General features: G+C 50.1%; 1 protein-coding gene across 1 annotated transcript in view; it reads right to left on the bottom strand.

Moving 5' to 3' along the window:
- Positions 1-24,333, bottom strand: part of DDC (dopa decarboxylase) — a 76,047-nt gene extending 51,714 nt beyond the window's left edge. Inside the window, exons 1-4 of the mRNA XM_082661882.1 lie at positions 24,196-24,333; positions 4,854-5,082; positions 2,623-2,736; positions 385-504 (exon numbers count right to left, since the gene is read on the bottom strand). Of these exons, the coding sequence (XP_082518008.1) occupies positions 385-504; positions 2,623-2,736; positions 4,854-5,054 (435 nt within the window). The 5' untranslated portion in view covers positions 5,055-5,082; positions 24,196-24,333. The remainder of the gene's footprint in view (positions 1-384; positions 505-2,622; positions 2,737-4,853; positions 5,083-24,195) is intronic.
- Positions 24,334-24,627: the final 294 nt, after the last annotated feature.

Here is a 24,627-nt window from a genome sequence, read left to right as displayed (position 1 = left end):
GCAGGCTCCGGACACGCAGGCCCAGCGACCACGGCTCACGGGCCCAGCCGCTTTGCGGCATGTGGGATCTTCCTGGACCGGGGCACGAACCCGTGTCCCCTGCATCGGCAGGAGGGCTCTCAACCACTGCGCCACCAGGGAAGCCCTCCACTGTTGTTTTTATTGCTATGCACCAGCCAGGCGATAGCCACCACTCTGCCCACCCTAAAGAGGGGCCTGGCTCGGGGATCCAGATCCAGAGCTTTCCTAAGGCTCAGCCCTGCTCATTCTCCAGAAGAAACATGAGGACACAGGAAGCTCAAGGGCCTCTAGCCCACCTGCTGCTGTCCGCCTTCCGGGAGCCCACGGACCCCAGAGGTGGGACCCCCGCCCTCTGTGCCTTACCTGGATCACTCCGCCCCCTTCTCCAGCTTCTCCAGCCAAGAACACCGCAGGCAGCTGCAGCATCTTCCCCAGCCAGTCCATCATCACTGTTTCCAGCTCTGTGCACGCTGGGCTGGCAGCCTGCGGTGGGAGGTGGGGGTGAGCCATAGGCTGGCCGCCCTCAGCTTCCCGCCAGCTTGGTGTCCAGTGGAGTGACAAACAGGGAGGCTTCCTTACTCCCCTCCTTTTGATGGGTCGATTTAGCAAAAAGTTCTCAACATTTTCAAAAGGCCTGTCCCTGGGGGGGAACCCCTTTGAAGGTGGGCTCTCCCATCACAGATTTCCCAGAGAAGCAGTGGCAGAGGCTGGACTCCTGCCCCACAGCGACCCCAAAGCATCACTGAGGATCACTGCGGGGGAACTTGGTGCTGAGAGTGGCACACGTGACCTTCTGCTCCGCCCCCCCGACCCCGGCACCTGGAGGCATGGAAGGAGCCACCATCCCCGGGGCCCAGGGCGGCCGCTGGAAGTCCAAGGTCACTGCCTGCAGGGGTTTGCATGTCTCTACATGCCTCACCCGTAGGCACGGGTCCCTGCTGACGTCACTTCTGACTCTGACGTCACCCCTGACTCTGACGTCACCCCACGCTTCTCCAAGAGAAACGTCTAAGGGCTGGGGCCAGCAAGTGCCCAGGTCTTGCTGAAAATCTTCCACTGAATCCCACCCAGACTAAACTCTCCCAATCCAAGATGCTGTTCAAATGCCCCCAAAAGGTGTCAAACATGCTCTTTGACAGTGACTCGAGGAGAATGCCTGGGCAGGAAGGCAGTGATCGTCACGATGACCTGCTCCCCAGCCGCACTGGGCCCACACAGGGAGCTCATTCAGCCACCTGTTTACAGAAGGAGCCAGAAAGCCTCCCTGGTGGACCTGGTCTACAGTCACAGTGGGAGGAGTGAGATGGGCTGAGCAGAGGAGGTGCAGCCCCGGGAGCCCCCACAGGCCCCTGATCCTGCCTTCCGCGCTCGGGGTTCGGGGGGGGGGCGGCTTGGCCCCAGACTCTGCCGGAGGGTGGACGGACCTCCCGTCCGTGTGGGTCTCACTGTGGTGGTTCGAGTGCTCTCCAGCTCCCCATGCACTGCTGGCCAGCCCCACACGGAGGGTCCCACTCCATCCTGGCCAAGCCCGGCTCCAGGCATGGGGACCTTCCTCACTGTGCAGAACCCGGGGCTCGGCCAGCACACCTTAGAGACAGCAAGGAAGCCCTCCAAGGCCCCAGACCATCAGACTGTCCTTGGGAAGGACAGACATAGTTGGAAAGATGCTATCATCGCCTTGGATGGCTCGGCTCTGGAGTGGCAGAGCTGAGTGGAATCTGCTGCGGTGTCTAATGTAAGGAATGTCCTTGAGGGGAGGGTGTGCTCAGCCCGGACAGAGGAAGGTCCCCGAGGCCACACAGGGCGGCCCCAGGCTGCTCTCCGCCGAGAACTGCAGCGGGACCTGGGGGTGACCCTCCGACCCTGCTCCTTGGGGCGCCGAGGCCCACCCCCCCAGCAACTGCGGACCCCAGGCTAAAGAGGAGCAGTGGGGGGTGGAAGTGGGGAGCTGGGGGCAAGGGGGAGGTGGCAGGGGCAGCAGGCAGCTCTGCTCGTGCGTTCAGGAACCCACATCTCCTGCAGGCCTCAGGCAGGAGTCGTGAGTCCGCTTGGCTCCAAGGCACAAGCAAGTAGGCAGGCACTCTGGACCCAAAGGGCCAAGAGCAGACGCTGGCCTGGGGAGAAGTCCCAGCGTGTGGGCAGCCCTGGGGTCCTGGGCGCAGTCAGCAAGAAGCCCTCCTTCCGAGCGCTCTGCATTTGGGAAGGCAGGACTCTCTCCCGTTATGCTGGGCTGGGGTCTCTCTCGGGACGGCAGGCGTGGCCGAGAACAGAGGGGATGGGAGGAGGGCAGAAGTGTTTCTCAAACTGCAGATTGGACAGAGATCCCTGTTCTGCCTGGGAGACATGCTGGGGCTGCAGAGGCTCCAGGGCCGTGGCTGCGGTTTGGATGCAAGCCAGGTACCTCTAAACACACCGCTGTGCAGAACCGGCTATTGCATGTGGACGTGACTCCCCCGCTCTTTCCCCAAATGCCCTCATGAGGCCCCCCCTCCAGGGCTGAGTCCACCTCCCTCCTGCGGGGGCACCGCCACCTGCTCACCGGCGGAGTCCTGGCTGCACGTCCCCGTGCAGGGCCCCCAGGGCGCCCCCGCCGACACTCACCCAGGAGAAGCCGATGCAGCCGATAGCCCCACACAGCATGTCCGCGAGCATGGCCGGGTACGAGCTGGCCGTGGGGAAGTAGGCGAAGAAGTACGGGCTGTGCCAGTGGGTCACCTGTACGGGACATGGCGGTCACTCGGGGCCAGGGAGGCCGGCCCCGGGGGCAGGGGACCCAGGGCGCTGGGTTTGCCATGGTCAACCAAGTCTCTCAGAACAACCCTGCTTTAAATCCTGGCCAGGAGCACGTGCCAGTGAGGGGTCTGCCCCTGAGGCCCCATCTCTTCCAGTTACGAGATTGTTTTTCCTGAAAGTACTCCAAAAACTAGTCTATATCAAAAAGAACAAAAGAGGTCTGATTTTTGAGGTTTCTTTAGCCGCCTTACTGCTGCCCCCTCACTCTCCCATACAATCGCTTCCTTGCTAATGGAGCAAAGCTTCCGGGTTCCACAGTCTCCCTGTGCCCCCGTCACGGTCTGTAGTGTGTGTCCCCAAATTCCTGTGTTGAAGCCCTAACCCTGTGCGATGTGCCCGGGGCTGGGGCCTTTGAGAGGTGATGGGTAGGATGAGATGGTGAGGGTGGGCCCCCCTAACCTCACCCCCGCAGGGAGGAGAGGCCAGGATGAGGACCTCCCAGGAGGGGAATCTGCAGGAACCTTGACCTCGGACGCCCAGCCTCAGCCCCGTGAGAAGTGGATGCGCTGTCCAAGACGTTAGCGGTGGTGTTTGCAGCTGCAGAACAGCCAGGACAGCCCGGGGCCTGCCATTTAACCACACTCCTGGGAGGGATTTGATGCTGCGCGGCTTCTCGTGTTTGCACAGACAACCTCCCGGCAGGTGAGAACTGGAATCCTGTGCTCCGCTCAAAGCACAAATGTCACGGGAACTCCAGGGAGGACGAGAGAGGGGAGCTGGGCTTGAGGGACTTATCAGGGAGCTGAGGCCGGAGGCCCAGTACCCCGTGGGCAGGGGCTCTGCACCCTGAGCCCCAGGTCCTGAGATCCCAGGCCCCGGGGTCCTGACTGCAGATGAGAGGGTAAGGCTGAGGGGCTGGCCCTCCTGCCACAGCAGTGAACATGCTTTTAGGCGAGTCCTGGGCAGGGAACATCTCACCACGCAAGCATGAAACCGCAGTGCAGTTTCTTTTGAACTGGAGCTGTCTGCTCCCTTCCAAGTGACTCTTGTGGACACAACTGTCCTGGGTCCTCCCCACTCCTGTCTGCGGCCCCTGGCGCACCCCACACCGAGGCACACTGGCCTCAAAGAGGACGCAGCACCACACAGCCCATATTCTCACGTAAAATAAAGGAAACATTTCTTTCACACGTGTGATCTCCCCTCTGCTGAACACAAAATAGTAAGAGTGTGCTTTATTTGGAGCAATTAACTTACTTGAAACCAGCCTCCAGGGGTTCACTTCCTCAACAGTCATGTGACGACTCTCTCACCTACCAGGGTCTCAGGGTAGGGGTCTAACCTTGTAGGAGAGCAGGACCCCATGGGGCCTTCCCAGGACAGACCCCTCCCCCATGTCCTCTGCTGTGGCTCCTCTCTGAAGTACCCAGATAACAGCATCTGATGCACATATTTCCTGAGTTATTTTACCAATGCTAAAACCCTCACCAAATGGAAAAAATTAACTACCTGATGACCATGACCACATAGCCCCCAGACCTACTGGCGCCTGAGAATTCCCATTACCTCACCATCAACCAATCAGAGAACTGTGCACTAGCTGATGACTTAAACGGGGACTCCCCTCCCTCACCTGGCCTTAAAAATGCTCTGCTGAAACCCATCAGGGAGCTCAGGGTTTTTGAGCATTAGCTGTCCAGGACTCCTTGCTTGGCACCTGCAGTAAACACTGCACTTTCCTTCACCACAACCTGGTGTCAGTAGGTTGGCTTTACTGCATGTGGGTGAGCGGACCCAAGTTGGTTCGGTGACAAATTGCAGGGCTGGGGGGAAAGCACAGTCACTGCCTTTGGAGCCCACACAATCTGGGTTGTAATCCTGGCTCCGTCACTTACTAGCTGTGTGACCTTAGGCTGATCACCCAACCTCTCTGGGCTTCAGTTGCCTCAGTTATAAAATAGAAATAAAAAAGTTTCTATCCAAGGAAATGGTTGTGAGGATTAGGTGAAATAATTCATACGAATTGCCTGACGCCCAGTCAGTATCAATATTAAGTTAGCACTAGCCCTCCTGTTTTCCGATCTTGGACACAGGCTTACCCCTGGCATGATGATCTTCTCGACGTCCTTAATGATGTCCTCAAATGTTTCTGGCTCCTGGGGGGCAGCAGTGGGGAGCAGGGGGCGCAGGTAGCCAGGCTCCACGTCGGGGTACACCTGGCGCCCCTCGACGCCCTCCAAGTAGTCAGCCACGTAATCCACCATCTCCTTCCCTCTCCTGCGGAACTCATGTGCATTCATGGTGACCGGGCTTCCTCAGAGGCAAAACCTGCACAAAGAGAAAAGAAACAAGTCTGCAAACATGATGAGGTCTCACTTGGAGCAGGGCAGTTCCAAGCAAGCTGACAGCTGGGGCTGCCTGGGTGGAGACCCGAACACCCTGGAGTCCACCAGACCCCAAGCCAGCAGCACTTTCCTTCCTTGTCTGGATGGGGTGGAAATGACCCTGGATTTGGAGATGGCAGCAAAGAGCCTATTGTGCTATTCGCCAGCTACTCAGCTGAAGACAATGCCATGTCTCGTTTTTTTCTACCTGCATCCGTGAAATGGACCAGGGCACACATGAATGTCTATGGTCCCTCCCAGCTTTAATAACAAGCCTCGGTCCAAGTCCTACCTTGCTCTCTACTAGCTGTGGGACAGAGACTCTCTGAGCCTCTCTCTTTATCTGAGAAGAGCACATGACAGTGTGCTGATCTCTCCAGAAGCTATGAAGGCAATCGCATGGCCTGAGTACAGCACTCAGACCAGGGCCTGAGCAGCACAACCCCCATCAGTGAGTCTGCTTTCGTTATCTTGACTCCATCACCAGATGGAGCCGCACCCCTGCATACAAGCTGCTTTTCAAAACTCGCACTTTCTTGCCTCATCACATAACAATGTACAGATGATCCTGGTGCCCTGTGGTAGTAACATTCTATAAAGTCTCCACAAATTAGCAAACACTGGCCCTTTCCCGGGGAAATGCAAGGTTACATTCCTGTGCGTTTCTGGTCACATTTTTTTTTTTTTTTTGCGGTACGCGGGCCTCTCACTGCCGTGGTCTCTCCCGTTGTGGAGCACAGGCTCCGGACGCGCAGGCTCAGCGGCCATGGCTCACGGGCCCAGCCGCTCCGCGGCATGTGGGATCTTCCCGGACCGGGGCACGAACCCGTGTCCCCTGCATCGGCAGGCGGACTCTCAACCACTGCGCCACCAGGGAAGCCCTCTGGTCACATTTTTGTCAATCAATCAATACATAATCTTTTTTATGTGTTTCTTGTTAAGGACACTTTATTTAATATGCACTGACTCATGAACTTCGGACTCCTGGCCAACAGCTCTCTGACTCATGGGTGAAGCTTATGAGACAAACGTGATTTCTCCCTAAGGCACATCGCAGCCTTCTTGCATGTAGGACCCCTAGAAGGCACTTCAGCACTATATTTGGGGGCCATTTAAAATAGTCAAATAACCAAGAATAACACAAAAATGTGGCACTAAATAGGCCCGCTTGTTGAAACAACCAGGCAGAGCATTGCCTCGTTAGATTCTGCTGGGAACAAGTGCGTTTGGGCAACTCAAATGTATCACCCATGAGTGAGCACGAAAGTACCACGACTACTGATGTGGGGATTATGAATGAATTGTAGCAAAGAGTGACACCTGCATACAGAAAATCTGTGAATGATAAGCATAGACTGTATTTTCAAAACAGGAAACTTGGACAACACACAGAAAAATATTCATCAAGAATTCCACCACTCGGGCTTCCCTGGTGGCGCAGTAGTTGGGGGTCCGCCTGCCAGTGCGGGGGACATGGGTTCGTGCCCCAGTCCGGGAGGATCCCACGTGCTGCGGAGCGGCTGGGCCCATGGGCCGTGGCCGCTGGGCCTGCGCGTCCGGAGCCTGTGCTCCACAACAGCAGGGGCCACAGCGGTGGGAGGCCCGCGTACTGCAAGGTAAAAAAAAAAAATTCTGGCACACACACTTCTAGATTGTTTCTTATATTTAGGAGACAATTGTGTGCTGAGCCAGGGACGCATCTCTGAATTCCTCCCATAGCTCAAAACTTCATAAGTCAAGAGTGATTTTCCTATGGGAGTAAGTGCTGGGGGGCGATTCTACCTCCACTGTCATTAGCATAGACCCTGATCTTGATATCATGTTCCCAATACTTCTTCCGTGGCTTCCCACTGTCTGTACTACTTTGCTTTGCTTTGCTTTGCTTTGCTTTGCTTTTTGACGCTTTTAATGTTAAACACGCCAAGACAGGTTTTGTTCAAGACTATCGCAGTAGGGGAGGGAGACTGTCTCCCGATATCACAAGGGCCAGTGGGGATGTATAGCCGACAGGTAGGGTTAGGAAACAGATGGGACATTACTAAGAGCAGCTTGGCTGGGTGTCCAGGTGGAGGAAGGTGATCTGGACTGTATCCCAAGGGTAGAGGCTTCCTCGACAAACCAACGTCGCATGATTCTCTGTTACAGCTGGGCTCAACTCACTGAAGTGGGGACCTACTCAGGAAGAGGGTTCATTGGAGCCTGACTGGGTTTGACCAAGGAGGAAGTCTTCATCAAAGGGAATCAGCTTGACAGTATGTCTCCTCTCTCAGAATTCTCTCCACTGTTCTTTGTTCAGATGTTCTCCATGAACAGCATGGAAGCCATCCCACGGAAGGTTCCAGGTTTCCTCAAGGTCAGTGACTGGACCAAACCCCCATTTCCATATTATTGTTTGGGGGTAGTGAATGCCCCGGCGACAGGGACTGGATACAATTCAAAATCATAGCAACAGCGAATGCTAAAATAACAGCATGAGAAAAACCAAAGTGAGTCTTTGAGTTTCCATTGCACCTTTGTGTTTCATAAGCTGCAGGTCAAGGAAGCTTATCATTCAAAACGTCACGCCCAGATTTTCCAAAGGCTCTTAATGCAAAGCTATGAAGCTTTATACATATAGCTTCAGGTTTATAATTCCCTGGGTCTGCAGGCTTCGAAATGAATTTTTCATTTGGAATGACTCTGATTATGTCAAACGTCGCACATAGAGTGCAACTGGGTCTTACCTCAAATTGAAGTATTTTTAGTTGACTTGATTCAAATTCAACCAAAATTGCATCAAATGGCAGATCTTTTTGCTAGCTTGTTTTTTTCACAAAGCAATTACGAGTACGTTTCCCACGTTGATAAACACTTTTCTGTTGCATGATTTTTCCCGATTGCATGGTGTTTCACAGTGCGAATGTGCTATATTCAGGATGTGCATCACTACTGTTGAACATTTACATCATTTCCGGTTCTCACCTATGTTAGTGGGAAGAGTTGGCGTAGCCCAATGGCCAACCCTTCATGATCAAGAACTAAAAGGCTCTGCACAGCCTGACAGGGATGCCACTGCAGTAAAAACCTCATTTTCCTCAACTGAAAACAAACACCGTAATAAAGTTCTACCTCAAATAATTTTTTTGGTGATAATTAGGTAAGTACGTGGGAATGGCTAAGGAGGAGAGGCACAAAATAAGCATTCAACACATGTTAGTTGTTAGATTTTCTATAAAGCACTGAAATATACAACCTCATACTTTTATTTTTGCACACTTTATTTTGTGTTAAAATTTTCTTTAAAAAACATTTATCTTATAATTTCTTTAGAACAAATTATTATAGAGATATGTATTTTAGCGTGTTAAGATTATATGGCCAAACTTGTCCCCAGAACATATTTTTACCAAATTACTCTTCCACAGGGAGTGTGAGAGAACCCTAGTTTTATACTAGGGTTCGAGATACATATTAAGATTTGCCAGTCTGGCAGGCATTCATGATTTCATTTTACTTTGATTAATGAAGTTAAATAGTTTTCTCACACTTCTTTGTATTTCTTTTTTTATGAATTGCTTGTTAATTGCCTTCTTTTCTGCTAGGGTGTTAGATGTTTTCTTATTTAACTGAAAGAGCTCTAATATAATAAATACTTGCACCCTAAGTGTGTGATATATTTTGCAGACATTTTCCTTATCTTTATTTGACCTAGTTTTGCTTTTAATTTTATTTCGACCTATAAGAATTTTAATTTTTATGCAGTCACATCTCAGGATCTGTTTCTTTGTGATTTGTTCCTTGTGTATGACTATTTAAAATGCCTTTTAGAGCAAGTATTCGCGCGACCTCTGTTTGCCCTATTAAAGGGTAGCACCTGCACCGCACAGGCTGAAGCCTCAGGGGAGGAGCCGTGCAAAAATTAAGAAAGTTGCTTGGGTTCCTGGAGTATCAGCTGCTTCCTTCTAATGGGAATGCAAGAGTACGATGGCCAAAACGGGCTGCCTCGTGAAAAAAATAAACTGACAGACACACCAACTTGCCCCCCCAAAGAAATACTACCAAATTGTAAGATAAGACCTAATTATTATTTTCGAATCATTCTGTCATTTATTTGTCAATTCTTTCCCACAAAGACCTTTCCAGAAGGCTTTTGGTGCAAAGCCACAGAGAATCTTGTGTTCATTTTGGAGCTGTCTGATATTTCATGCCTCCAAGCTGGGCAAATATTGGCTGAAAGATGTAGATGATGATAAAGGTTATGACTGATATCTTTCCAGGCCTTGAAACGGCGCCTGTTGACATAATCTGATCGTAGCCCCCGCCAGCAGCTACAGCCACGGTACTTTACGTGCAGCCCCTGTGGGACACGCAAGTGCCTGGCGAACCCCACCTGCTCGGGGAGGTATGAACCGCACTGCAGGCCCTTGGACCTCCTGGCTGACCTGGGGGTCATTCATTTTTGTACTTTATCATTCCACTGACATCCTTTGCTAGGTGCTGGCTTCTCCAAGCAGAGTCCTCAACTCTTTATTTTGCTTTCTCGGGACCAATCAGACCCTGGGCCACAGTTAGCACTATGAATGTTTGCTGAATGAGGAATGAATAGATGAATGAGCGCATGAACCAGCGAAGGAACGGAAAATCTTTTTGTCCTCGGAACGTTTTGTTTCTGACATATGGTATATTAGATCCTACTCTCTACCTTTAAGCCAACAGCCCATCACATACCTGCCACAAAAAAGCCACAGGGGACAATCACGGCTCAAGAACAATGGGCCCCTTCCTCAGGGAATCCTGACCCGGTCCCCGCCACCCTGGGCCTCTGGTGTTCAGTTCATGCTGAGCCTCTAACCCCGAGTCAGAACTGACTCGGTTTCCCCAGTCTTGGCCCCGGAAGTTCATCTTGGATCTGGGCTTCCCTCTGCTCTGGCCCCAGCAGTCCCTGTGGTCCTGGATGGAAATATCCCCCTCTCTGGACCCCTGGAACCCTACCTTTGACACAGGTGTTTGGCAAGAACCCAGCCCAGGCTCTAGCTGATGCTTCCCTGGCAGTGGAGGTGGTGGGACTGGTGCCCATGGCCTCAGTGCAGAGCTTGTGTGGTGACTGCACATCAGCACTGTCAGCAAAGGGCCAGCCATGCCCAATGTATGAGGGTCTGAGTGAGGCCACCCCTCTGGGGGCACAGAGGACCAGAATCAAGATGCTTTGTGCCTGCCCATGGTCCTGCCTATCGGTACAGACAAGCGCTGCTCCTGTTTCAAACCCTGGGACATTGGGCCCTTCACTCAACATTTCCTGCTTTTCCTTCTCTATCTGGATAAAAAGAAAAGTGTTTACATTTTCTTTTTACGCTATTCCAGGAAAAATAAACTGTAATTTACGTTTCAAAAAACACTTCTCGCTCTGGGACTGTGAGGCCTTGTCTCTTGTTTTTAACCTCAGGCACGTAAGTATCAATCCAGGCGCAAAACGAAATTGGCTGATTTTCCCCTGAATCGACTGGTTTCTTGATGAACATCTTCTCTGTGGGCACAAAGAGCATAAATAAACCCAACGGGAGAAACGTTTCTAACAGGGACGGTCAGGAAGGGTCTAACAATGAGAGCTTTCTAACAATAAGGATGGCAGTCTGGGGCTTCCCTGGTGGCGCAGTGGTTGGGAGTCCGCCTGCTGATGCAGGGGACACGGGTTCGTGCCCCAGTCCGGGAAGATCCCACATGCCGCGGAGCAGCTGGGCCGGTGAGCCATGGCTGCTGAGCCTGTGCATCCGGAGCCTGTGCTCCGCAACGGGAGAGGCCACAACAGTGAGAGGCCCGCGTACCACAAAAAAACAAAACAAAACAAAACAAAAACAGTCTGTTAACTTGCCTCAAAACAAAAACAAACAAACAAAAAAAAACCCCACCCCTCTAAGACCTTTTGTCCCTCTTAAGACTCTAGTTAACAGCGATGTATTTAGGAGCCTTAGGGACAGGGGTACCCGGGTCATTTGTGCAAAGCTGCAACTTGGTCAGCCTTGCCCAGAAGGAGCTGGCACCGCAGAGGAGACAGCCAGCGTCACAAAGGAGGTGGATACCTCTGCCCCTCAACCTCCCACCAGAGCCTCCTGTTGGCAAAAGGCTACCAGGATCCAGGTGTCCTGGGAGCTGGGGAAACACAGCCTGTGGGGGTCTGAGGGTGGGCCAGGGAGAGATAGGAATAGAGACCCAAACTGGGTACCCTAACTCACTGCATGCGTTATTACGTCTGTGCTATTACTGCCCTCATTTTACAGGAGGAAGAGGTGTTTAGGCTCTTCCCAGGTGTGAAGCCAGTGGTGGCAGAGCTGAGGCAGAGCTCATGTGTCCTGCCAAGCAGTCTGTTCCTTAAGCCAAAGTGCTGCCACTTGTCACTGCAATCGTTAGCCCGGTACCTTGTAGAACACATGTGCATGCACACGCACACGCACACTTACCACTTTCTTCCACTCATACAATTGCTTTACCTAAACTGGGGTGTTCTCATTGAAATACAGGCTGTCTCACTGGTTTAAAAAATGGTCAGCATTACGAGTAATAAGTGCTGGAGAGGGTGTGGAGAAAAGGGAGCCCTCCTATACTGTTGGTGGGAATGTAAATTTCTGCAGCCACTATGGAGAACAATATGGAGGTTCCTCAGAAAACTAAAAATAGAACTTCCATATGATCTAGCAATTCCACTCCTGGACATATATCCAGACAAATCTCTAATTCAAAAAGATACATGCACCCCTATGTTCATAGCAGCACTATTTACGATAGCCAAGACATGGAAATAATGTAAGTGTCCGTCAACAGATGAAAGGATAAAGAAGATGTGGTACATAGATACAGTGGAATACTACTCAGCCATGAAAAAGAATGAAATAATGTCATTTGCAGCATCATGGGTGGACCTAGATATTATCATACTAAGTGAAGTAAGTCACACAGAGAAAGACAAATATCACATGATATTGTAACCGAAAGTGAGGTCCAGCTGCTCACCACTCAAAAGCCAATAAAGAGGCCAGGTTGGTGGAAAGCAAAGTTTGCTTTATTTTGCATGCCAGCAACCGGGGGGCTGGGGTGGGGGGAAAGTCAGCTGTCCAAAGGCTGACTCCCTCCCTCCTACAACCAGTGGGCAAGAGCTTTTATAGGTTGAGGGAGCGGGCTACGTGCAGAAAGAGCACAGGCAGCTCTGACAGGCATCTTGAAATTGGTCATCAGTGGTCTGACCAGCAGACCACTGTTTTAGGTACAGTTAATCTTCATTTTAGGTACAGTTAATCTGTTTTAGGTACAGTTAATCTTCATTTCCAGGGTCGGTTTGTTTTCATTTCTTTGAGACCAGTTCTCGGAATTGTGGCAGCTTATGTCATGGCTACAGCCTGGTCATCACGTAGTTAACTTCTTCCACCTGGTGGAGGTTTCAGTATCTATAAGACAGCTCGCAGGACATGGCTCAGAATTGTATATAGCCCTTTTAGCCCTTAAGGAGGAACCAAAAGTCCTTGACTATGCTTAATGACTAAACTATTATGATTTGGTCTCCTTTGTTTTCCTCTGTTTCTGCGTTTTCTCACTTCTCTGATTAAACTTACTCTTTGGCTAAAGTTTCTCCCCAGATGAAAGTCAGGCTGAGGACATGGGGCAAGGACCGTAGGGTCCTGTCCCATTTCAATATCACTTGTATGTGGAACCTTAAAAAACGATACAAGTAAACTTATCGATGAAACAGAAACAGACTCACAGACATAGAGAGCAGACTTGTGGTTGCCAAGGGGGAGGGGGGTGGGAGGGGTGGATTGGGAGTTTGGGATTAGCAGATGCAAACTATTATATACAGAATGGATAAACACCAGGGCCTACTGCACGGCATAGGGAACTATATTCAATATCCTGTAATAAACCATAATGGAAAAGAATATTTTTTAAAGAGAATGTATATATGTGTATAACTGACTCACTTTGCTGTACAGCAGAAATTAATACAACATGGTAAGTCAACTGTAGCTCAATACAATCTTTTTTTAATGGTCAGCATTTATATTAGCTTACATGCACCAAGTGCTACGTCAACTCTTTGCATATGCTCTAATTAATCTTCATAACAACCTTCTTGGGACTATTATCACCCCCTGAACAAATGATAAAGGCTGGGGCTCAGAGAAGCAGGACCCAGCGCTCTGACCTCCGACCTGCCACGTCCTGAACGCACTGGACTCAAACACAGGCGCAGTGCATCTCCAACAGCTTTGGGGTTTCCCGAAAAAAAAGTACGACGAACCCTCCAGATGAGAAACTTGAAAAACAGGTTTCTCCCTGAGCTTCCAGGAATGATTGCCCAGATGCTCCCTAGAGGCCACCTCCACAGGCGAGGCAACGTCCACGTCCACGGGCGCCTCCCTTGCTCCTGACAAATGGTAACTAGGAAGAAAAGGGGCTCGCAACATTTTGTGAGATGTGTACCCGTGGCCGGGCCAGCTGACTTCCGAGCCTCCATCTTCTATTGGTAAAATGACCATAACACTAAGTACTACAGAGAATTCTAAATAGGGTACAAAATCACTTATATGGTTGGCGGTCCATGCCATGGCAGCATCTCTAGGGAGTTTGCTGTCAGAGGGGAAATCTCACAGAAGCCTGAGCAGACAGGCAGTGGGTTTTCCCCGGTCAGGGCCGGAAGCACCTCCTCTCTGGCCAGCTGGGTCTGGATTACAGAGGTTCCCTGCTACACTGTCAAAACAAGATTCTTCCCCGCTGCAATCCTCAGCTAGTGATCTTCCTCCCAGCAGCCTAGAAAGAACACGGGTTAAGGTCAGAGAGAACAGGCTCGAGCCCTGGCTCTGCTGCAAGAGGCTGGGCTGCTGTCGGCTGCCTCCGTGGCCTCTGGAGTCTCAGTTCAGCCCCTTGTAACAGGGCAGCAGATGCTGCAGGCAGGAGCCACTCAGGACTGTAAAGCTGTCTGTGTCTGGCATCTGCGGATCCTGATGTTAGGAAAGAAGCAGGTCGGATCATCATGAGGTCAGACAGAGCACCAGGGCAGCAGGAGAGAATCGGGGGATGGGGAGGGTGGAGGCCCACCCTGGACCCAGATCAGACTTCAAGGGGAAAGCCTTGCTCCTCTGATATGCGAGGAACTTTGCGTCTGTTTCCGATCCGGTCCCTGATTAATAGACAGTCGCCATCTCAGTATTTTCCTGGCCAACAGCTCTCCATGGGGTGGAGGCATGAAGAAATTTATACCATGATTTTCAATTTTACTCTCGTGGGAAGATAGTACTATTTCCACTCACATCCCTGCAAACGGATTGTGATGGATTATAAAGCTGGCTGAAAATTTCACAACTTAAGCAATTTCAAAAGTTGATAAATAACAGTGACATTAAACTAGTTGATATCATTCCAATTTACCCCTGAGCTCAGACCATTCCAACAGCTGGCATCAGGCTCTGTGTATCATCCGGTAGCCTCTTTTCACTTATTTTCCCCATAACCCTAATTACACTGTGCATAATTACGTTAATATCGTGCACATATGTACCCTTATCGATACCTGCCGGTTTCGCAGGGTCGCCTCCCGCGTGGATTGAGGGCCATTGGCTGTTGCGAACAGCACTGCCGAGGGGAACGTGGCCGTGTGCTACCCGTCACGGCGCTTGTCACTTTATCCCCCTGTTGACTTCGTCCCTCAAATATACTAAGTCCCCAGTGGAATCCAGAGGTGCGAGTTTCACGGTTCTTTTACGTGTTGCCAAATTTCTTTCCAGAAAAACCAGAATGATACAGAAATGTCACCCACCGTCAGGCTGGGTAGGCATGACAAACACCCGCTCTCTGCTAGCTTTTATCATTCGCTCACAGTTTCAATTTAAGCTTAAAATTTTATCACTTTTATCATTTTCACTCATGTTTGCTCTCCTGCAACACTTACATAAGAATGCTCAGTAATTTTAATTTGAACTTTCCTCCTGTTTCCATTTTAATTGGGTGTCAGACTAGACCTCCTCCCCCTTACTTTATTTCCTCTTTCTTTTCCTCAATCATTTCCCCGCTTTCTCTCATTGAAGTCACATTAATCGTTGATAAAAGGTCACAACCCTCTGCCTTTTCTATAGACTTGAGACTATTAATTGATGTCCTAGTTGGCTGCTTCTTTCCACGACAGCCGGGATGCCCCGTGACCACGACACATACGACACAGCGAGAGTAAACACAGGACACCTGCCGCTGTGCATCTAGGCAACATCTCTAGCACATGCTTTGGGGAGTCTCCGCTTTTCTTCACCAGTCAGCTCAGCAGTAAATACTGACTCCTGGATTCACTGTGAACACGTACCCCTTGGGCATGGCTGCAGGCCTGTCACCCGCATGGCTAAGAAGCCTGCATCTGAGGCTTCCCCCAGGCCAAATCCTGAGAACACTTGGACCTTGGTGGCCACATCCGATGGTCCAAGAAACCAAATGAATCAGTGTCGCCTGACCTTCTGCTAAGCTTACCGTATGCCTTATGCCCTTAACACTCTCATCACCCCTGCCAGTATTATTACTGCTGTTTCACCAAGGCTCTGAGGGTCTGGTGCCCCGACGGAGGCCAGAGAACCAGTAATGCGAACAGTGGTGCTGGCATTTCTGACTCTGAAGCCAGCCTCCTCCTAACCCCCGTGGCCGAGAATCCGGGGCACACCCGGGGTGCCTGCCATCTGTGCCCTCACACAGCCCAAGGGGTCAGAGCCCACAGACCCCAGGGCCCCCACTTGGGCTGGGGAGGCAGTGCCTGGCACCCAGAGTGTGGTCGGGGTCCCACCTGATCACCACACCCAGAAGAGGACGCTCCAGGCACGGGCACCAGGCCCCCGCCTGGGCTGGTCCCCACACAAACGGAAACAGGCAGAAGCTGAACAACCCAGGAGCAGCGCTGCTGCCCCGGTTCCTCCAAACCCTGACAAATGCCGGATGGTGACCGTCCACAGGGCCTGGGGGTAACCCTTCATCTCTGTTCTCTCTGTCTTCACAGCCGCTCTGCAGAGAAGCAAAATTATCCCCACTCTAGAGATGAGGAAACAGGCTCAGGGAAGCAGGGGCTGGACCAAGCCACACAGCTCAGGAACAGTTTCACACGTGGGTCTGTGCACTCAGAAGACCAGACCACTTCCCCTTGGCGTGGGGTCCCCCACGACTCTCGCTTACAGGGAGCCTAGCCACTCAGAGAATGCACGGGGATTTGAGCTTTCCTCGGAGGCCGTGTGCCAATTCGCTGCCCCTGTAGGCCCCCAGCATCCTCCTGCAGAAATGCCGATGAGACCCAGAGAAACCTTGGGACCGCTCTTTTAAAATATCGAGGGAGTCTAATTTTCCTGGGGTCTCTCCCCAAACTTACTTTAAGCAAACTGGCGTTGTGCAGCAGCCCACCTGCCATGGGCCCAGGAGAGACAGAAAAGCCTGCTGTGAACGTCATGATTTTTTTCTCCTTCAGATACACTCAGATGCCCCTCATCTTGCCTGTGTGTTCACTGTTCCAGGGTGACCACTGCCCTGGCCACTTTGTATGCCGCGATTGTCCCCTTTGTTTTGGTTCTTCCTCAGAAGGAAAATACTGCTGATTTAAATGAGAAACCAACTGTAAAGACCCAAGTCTTGGAACCCTTCAGAGAAATACGATGAAGGGGAAAACCCAAGCCACCTGCTTGAATTTCCCTTGGAAACTGGAGGGAACAACATACTCAGGGCAGATGGACCCCTCTCCCACTTTCCCACCTGCAGTTTACTTGCTTATTAATAATGTAGGTCCCATTAGTGACCACCTACTGTGTGCTCTGCCTTCGTAAACATCAGACCCAATTGATTTTTACAAGCATCGTGCAGGAGGATGTCCTTCACAGCAGAGGACCAGAGGGGTCCATCTTCTCCCCCCACCCCCGCCATCTCCCGGCCTCTGTGGGCTCCAGATGCACCATGAACCAGCCTGGAAAAGAATTTCCACTCGCTCTGTTATGTTGCTATTATGGCTCAGAGATCATGGGCTAAAAAACCCTCGGAAGTTTCTGATTCTTTATCTGACTTGTCACTTGGACACGACACACACAAAAGCAGGGGATTTAGGTTGACACCTCTTTTCTCAGAAAGTCCCTCCAGTATGCCATACCTGCACAGCGCTGGACGCTCACCCCTCCCAGCTGGCCTGAGGAGACCCACCCGGCTGCGATCAACAGGTGAACCTCCTGTCCCCAAAGTCCCCACACCGGAGGGGCGCTGCCACCAGGAGCTGGCTTCCCCCACGAGTCTGGTCCCCCAGGCTCTGAGGACAAAAGAGCGGTACTCACAGGCAGCCCGAGGTGCTCGTTCTCTGTCTGTCTCTCTCTCTCCTCCTCGGTGACAGTTAAAAGGCACAGAGGCTGCGATTGCCATTTATGTAGACAGAGTGTCCGCCTCCCCGAAGCCAATCAGAGCGGCCTGCTCGGCTTATTTACCCGGCAGCACGTCCCACCCCCACCCTCCTGCTTCCCATCCTCCACAGGACGTGAGGGTCGGGCCGGGCAGAGCAGGGCCCAGAGACCGTGGAGCCTGCAGGGGCTGCGGGCCTAGAAGACAAGGGAAAGGGGCTCTGTGTCCCAGTGCCCTGTGCCACACCCAGCCTGGGGCCAGTTCTCCTGGGGTCTCTGCAGGTAACCTCTGAGCAGCGGAAGGCTCCAGGCTCTTTCATGGGCTGAAGAAGGGCTGGCCTGGGCAAGGCAAGCGAGGAGACTCGCTCTGTGCCAGCGCTGGGCCACGAACGTTGTACCCGTACCCGCTCGGGGCTACTGGGACCTGCTGTGCCGTGCAGGAGGCTGACCTGACCGCAGGAGGCTCCGAGTGCCAAGCCCATGAGCCCAGGCAGAGGGAGAAGTAGAGGCGGGCAAGGATTTGAAACCAGGTTCACTGGATTCAGAGACCCTGTTCCCTGAAGCCGACCAGCATTCAAAACACAGATTTCCTCAAACCTGCACTTGGGCTTCCCTTCTCACCCACCTGGCCGTGCAGGCTGACCCGGGGCTCAGAGCCTGGAAAGGGGACCTGCAGGGAGCCCCCCCAGGCCAGCAGGGCACGCAGATTCCCCTGCTTCCAACACTTACACTCACCCTGGACACACACACACACATACACACACCACAGGGCACATACGCACATGCCATACGCACGTGCACACGCACACAGCCATGTGCACATGCACAGGAGCACACACCATCGTAAACGTACACGTACACACAAGGCACACACAGACACACAACACAGTTTCAGGGCCTGCGGCACAGCCACGAGCTGGGAACTTCCCACGGAAAGCCATTCCCCCCTGGCTTTAACGAAGCAGCATCTCTTCAAAGGAGCATCTGCCCTTTGAAGCATCTGTGGAGCTGGCAGGGGCTGAGGCCCCCGCGACGGGTGGGCGGGGCCGGTGGGGCGGGTGGGCGGGGTCTGCGGGGACCCAGGCGCGCCCCGCGCAGCTCTTCCCTCCCTCCACCCAGCGAGGACCGCAGGCTGGTGCGGGGATCAGGCCCTTCCGTGCGGGGCCGACCAAGCTCCGAACCACGTCGCCGGGGGCCGCAGAGGACCGCTCACCCCCCAGCACCGCTCTGCTGGACGAGAGGCCGGGGAGGGAGGGGGCGAGGTTGCAGGGATGGCCAGAGCTGGGCCGGGCGCTGTGCCTGTGCAGGGCTCCAGCGGGCTCTGGACGCGGTGCCCGAGGCGCGGGGCCCCTGACCCAGCACAGCGCCTGGCCCAGCGCAGACCCTAGGTGAACCCTGCATCTTTCGTGGAGGCTGTGCAGAGGGGGTAGAGGTGTGATGATGGAACTCTGAGAGAGGGGCTGTGAGAGAAGAACGGAACTTTCCGTTTTGTAAAGAGTGACAGTGATAATAATTAGCATGTATAAAGGTTCTTTTTCAGGCATTCCTACCACAGGATCACTCAGGCCCTCACAACTCTCATCACAAGGTAGATTATCATCATCTGCAGTTTACAGATGAGGAAACGCAAGCCCAGAGAGGTTTGCCCAAGGTCACACAGCTAGCACGTGGCTGAGCAGCGAGTCCCTCACCAGGCCAGCGGGCCCCCATGCCGGCACTGCCAGGTGAGCTTGCTGTGTGGCATCCAGGGTCGGAGGCAGATGGTGAAAGAATAAGCAGAGAGAAAGCCACAGTGGCCAGCTGTGACGAGGGCTGCAGAGCCAAGCCTGTGAAGAGGGAGCAGCCTAGAGGGGAGCCCGCAGCTCAGGGCCCGACTGCCCTTGGGGGGACATCCAGTCCTTGAGGGGTCTGGGGCAGAGCACTGACGTGCCTGAGGGCTTAAAAGTCACACCAGCTGTTGCTTGGAGAGCAAATTGCAGGGGAGAGAACAGATAGATTTGAGATTTATCTGGAAGTAGAAACAAGGAGATGTGAAGTGGTCTGAAGATGCGGCACAGGGCTGAGACATCAGCCTGCAGATTCCAGCTTGGACCTCCCTCCCGGACCTGCTGTGTGACTGTGGACAGCTGCTTCCCCATCCCAGGGACAGTGACAAGCTCTGACTTAGGAACAGGACACCAGGAGTGGACCTAACAAAACCTTACAAAAGGTCTGCAAGACTTGTATGAAGAGACTTACAAAAGCCCATGGGAGGACCTTAAAGAAGAGCTGAATAAATGGAAATAAATGCCCAGTCATGGATAAAGAACCCAGTACCATAAACATTTCCATTTCCCTCAAACTGACGAACAGATTCAGTAGTATTTTAATCAAAATCCCACATAGATATTTGACTCTAAAATATGAACGGAGAAGCCAAAGTCTGAGAACGAACAGCATGCACTTGAGAAAGAAGAATATTGCAGTCTCGCTCTATACTTATGAGACAGATGAAGCTGTGAAAATGTAACAGTTTTGATGCAAGGATAGACATCTGGCCAATCCAACAGAACAGATAGCCTAGAAAAAAATCCCACAAAAGATTTGGAAAATGGACATATGTGGAATCACAGAACCAGTGAGGAAGAATAAACTATTAAATGGTGCTAGAACAACTGGCTGGCTACTTGGAAAAAACATGATCTTGAATCTGTTTCTCACCCCATGTACAAAAATAAATTCCTGATAGATTAAATCCTTAACTGTGAAAGGCAAACTTCTTAGGACAACAGAGAAGTATATTTTTATTACTGTGGAGAGGAAGGATTTCTTAAATGATTCACTTAATCAGCTAACCATAAGAGACTGACAAATCTGACTACATTATTGTTAAGAATATCTGTTCTTCCAACTGTGGAAACTAGAAAGACAACTTCTAGGGTAGAGGAAGGGATTTGAAATGCATATCGCTAATTATGAGTTAGGGTCTATAATATAAAAAGACCTTTTCAATAAGAAAAAGATAATTCAGTAGAAATACAAGCATTTATCAGAAATGGAAAGGAGTCTCATAAATATGTGAAAAAGTGATTTTTCTTGTTAGCAATCAAAGAAGATAACTGTTTATTGCCAACATATGAAATTGCAATGGATTCTGTAGGTTTGATCTTTTTTTCTGGCCACCTAGCTACATTCTCTTAGAACTTTTAATAACTTATCTGTTAATTCAGGTGGGTTTCAGCGTAAACAGTAAGTATCCTTAGTGAATTGTGAAAATGTTGTTCTTTCTAGTCCCTTTACTTTATTTTTCTTGCCTTATTACACTGTCTAGGACTGTGCTGTCCAGCGTCAGAGCCATGAACCACATCTGACTATTGAGCCCTTGAGATGCAGCCAGTGCTACTGAGGAAATGAATATGTCAGTTAATGTTATGTAATAATTTAAATTTAAATCTAAAAACTGAAGCAGTGTGGAAATTTTCCCCATTACATAATTTGAGTGCAGGACTACATTTTACTTTGTTGTATTACATAATATAGGCTATTGTAGTGCACATGTATTTTTGATTTTGTTAACGTGGCTGCTAGAAAACTTAGCATTTCAAATTCTGTGCGTGCCCAGCACTGTTCTAGGGCCTCTGGGACAGTGGTGATGGAGGTAGTGAAAGTCTCATCTCATTGACTGTAGAAGGGATCTTCCAACACTCACTATTGACAACAGGGTTTTATTGGGTACTCTTTATTAAAAAGTTTCTTCTATTCCTATTTGTATAATAAATAGATGTTCAATTTTGTCGAAAGATTTTCTTCATCAAAGGAGAAAATCTTATGGTTTTCCTCCTCTGCACTGTTAATGTGATGAATCACATTAAATTTTCTAATTTTCAAGTATCCTTTCATTCTTGGAATAAAACTATGGTGTATTAACATTTTGAATAGAATTTTTTCTCTGGTTTTAGTGTCAGATTCTATGGTATCATAGACTGCTCTGAGGGTAATTTCTTCTTTTTTGATTCTCTGAAACAGTCATATAATTTTGAAATTTGGAATTGTCCAGTCACTAAAAGAGTATAAGAAATCCTACATAAAATCATTTGTCCCTTCCTGTCATTTTTGAGGGAATATTTGATACTAACAAATCCATTTTTTATTACTATAGGACTATTTAAGATTTCTATTTCTCCTGGAACCCAATTTGATATTATTTCATCAATTTTTTTAGATTTAATGACAAGAATGTTTTTTATGATATACTCATTACCTTTTTAGTTTGTTGGATCTATAATTATATCCCCTTTTATTATCATATTTTTTTACCTGTTCCGCTCTCTTTTTGCCTTTAGTTAATATTGCCAGAACTGTGTCTATTTTATTAGTCTTAAAAAAAAAATAGCCCTTGGGCTTCGTTGATCCTCCCTCATCTACCTTTATTTTCTTTTTCCCTAATTTATCCTCTTTGTCTTTATTATTGAGTGCATTCAGTGATCTTTATCCTGTTGTTCTTTTCCTAACATCTTTAGTTGAGTGATTGTCTCATTACTTTTTGGCCTTTTTTACTTTCTAATATAAGCATTTAAAACTATTTTCTTTCTTCTATATACTTCTTTCAATACATAGCTCAAGTTTTTAAATGAGCATATTTCATTATCATTTTTTCTAAGTATTATTTAACTTCTATCACATTTTTAAATTGATTCATGAGCTGTGTAGTACCTTTCCAAAAATTTCCAGACACATATAGCAATTTTTACTTATCTTTTTCTTGAATTATAATTTCATTAATTGAATTGACTTGTGGTCAGAGAGCAGCTAGTTCTCTAGCAGCAGTTCTCTGATCGACATTGAGACTTGCATTACAGCCTGCTACATCCTGAATTTTTATAAACATTCCATGTGCTCTTGAGAAGGAAGTGTATTTTCTAATTACTAGGTGGAGCGTTCCATATACGTCCAATAAACCGAGATTGTCGCTTATTGAAATGCTTTAAATGCTTTAAGTCTTCACTACTGTTTCTGTTCGCTTGCTCTACCGCCCATCTTGCTGCCATTGCTGGAGACGTGCTGAAGTCTCTTATTATGCTGGTGAATTTGGCAATTTCTCCCCATAGCCGTACCGAGGTTTGCTTTATACGTTCAAGGCTTTTCTGTTAGGTCTGTATGTGTTTAGAACTGCATTGCTTCTTGGTGGACTGAACCTTTTATCATTTTATAAAGTAATGTTACGTAACAGATTACTTGTTAGTTCCCTTGTTGCAGTGTGAATCACCCCTGTTCTCCCTCAGCTGTCGGAGGCTGGGGGCGCAGTGAAGCTCAGGGCTCTATTTCTTCGCACATTATTTAGGAATTTTTAAGTCTGGAAGTCATGATTTAAATTTTCAGCAGCACCAACATTTTCCTGGTTTCAAATGTCATAAATCCACGCTGAGGACACACGGAGTGACAGCTCTCTGGGGCATCTCTGTCCCACACCTTCATCCAAGGATGAACTCTTCCAGACCTGTCATCTGGCCCCATGACACTGTGTCGCTCGGCTGACCCGGAGCCATCCGAGGTCCTCAGGGCAGAAGGCCATCAGGGGCTTGCCTGCTCAGGCTTCCCTAGAAGACCACCCCCTCTGAGCCCTCACCCACTGCGGGAGCCCAGAGCCCCCTTCCCTGTGTGCAGCCCTGCACTTTCCACCTCCCACCCTCTCCATCCCCCCATCGACCCCATCAGCTGCCCTGCATCTCCTGTCTGCTCCCTCCACAGCCTGCTCCCTGATCTCCAAGGGGCTCAGCTTAACCCTTCCTGTGGTGCTCACTACAGGGCGAGGGACAGGGTAGGTGCTTGAAATAGGCACCACTTTCCCAGAATGGCAGGGCGGAAAGCGCCAGGTGGTACAGCAGGAACGATCCAAGTTCTACCTCCGTGGTCACGAGCTGTGAGGTCTTGGACCACCTTCCTCACCTCCTCTGTCCCAGTTTTCTCCCTTGTGAGATGAGGATACAATAGAGGCCAAGCATGTGAATCCCAGCACATAGCAAACAACCACAAGTTATTGCTTTAACTCCAGCCTGATGGAGAAGCAAAGGTTCCTTCTCAAGAATTGTATCTTCTGATGGGATTGTAATGAGCCTGCTAGACTGGCAGGAGAGATCCTTTAATTCTCTCAAATCCCACTGCACAGGTAGACTCTGAATTTACCTGTGGGGAGACTACACGTGTCATGAAGGGAGAGCATTTGCAGAGTCACAGATGTTAAGAAGGTAAGGGAAGAGTTGATATTTATTCAGCGTCTCCCATGTGCCGGGTATTTTCCATATGTTATGAGAGTCGGGGCTCACCAGAACCTGACAAGGTGGGTACTATTAAAATCCCCATTTTAGAGAGGAAGAAGTAGCGGCTCAGAGGCCCCCACCACGCGGGTGGCAAGCGGTAGAGAGCAGAGGAATCCACACGTGTGTCCTGTGTTTGCTGTGTTGGCGGTGGCCCCGAGATGGTCCCCCGCCCCCGCCTTATCACACATGGGTAAGTGTGAGCACCTGTGAGCACCAGCATCCCTCCCCACAGCGTGGTGCCTGTAGCCCCACAGACAGCATGTACATAGACCCTGTTTTCTCCAGTCTCCAAGCGAGTTGGCCTTCACGCCAACACCCGGCACTGGGGCAGCAGAGTCAAGGTCCAGACGGTGCCGTTTCCAACAATCATAATCGATTAAGTAGAAAGCCAGGACTTACCTGCTAGGAACTCGGGCCCCGCTGGGTCTCGGCTCCTTGCTGAGATTTGCCAGCTCTGGGGATTGAGGAGAACGTGAGAGAGCAGCTGAGGAGGTGGGCTTAGCCCTGCAGTCTTCTTGCCACTTCAGATCCACAAGGCCTAGCTTGTTCAGCCACATATGCTGGTTAAATATTAATTTCTAATGGTGATAAAGGTCGAGGATATCTTGAGAAACCTACAGAGAACAGATCGTCTCAGGGAATTAAGGAAACTATCCTCTACTCAAAATGTATACACATTTACTTCTATTTGCTTTTAGCATTTTATACTTTGAGATATTTACCTTTAGAGCTTTCCTCCATCTGAAATTTATTTTAGGGTAAAGTTCTAAGTTTTTCCCCATAGAGTAAGCTAATTCTTCCAACAGTATCTTTGAAAAATATGTCTGTTTC

This window comes from Grampus griseus, assembly GCF_964374135.1.
Source record: "Grampus griseus genome assembly, chromosome: 9".
In the NCBI taxonomy this organism is placed as follows: Eukaryota; Metazoa; Chordata; class Mammalia; order Artiodactyla; family Delphinidae; genus Grampus; species Grampus griseus.
This window is presented reverse-complemented; position numbering and strand designations above follow the sequence as displayed.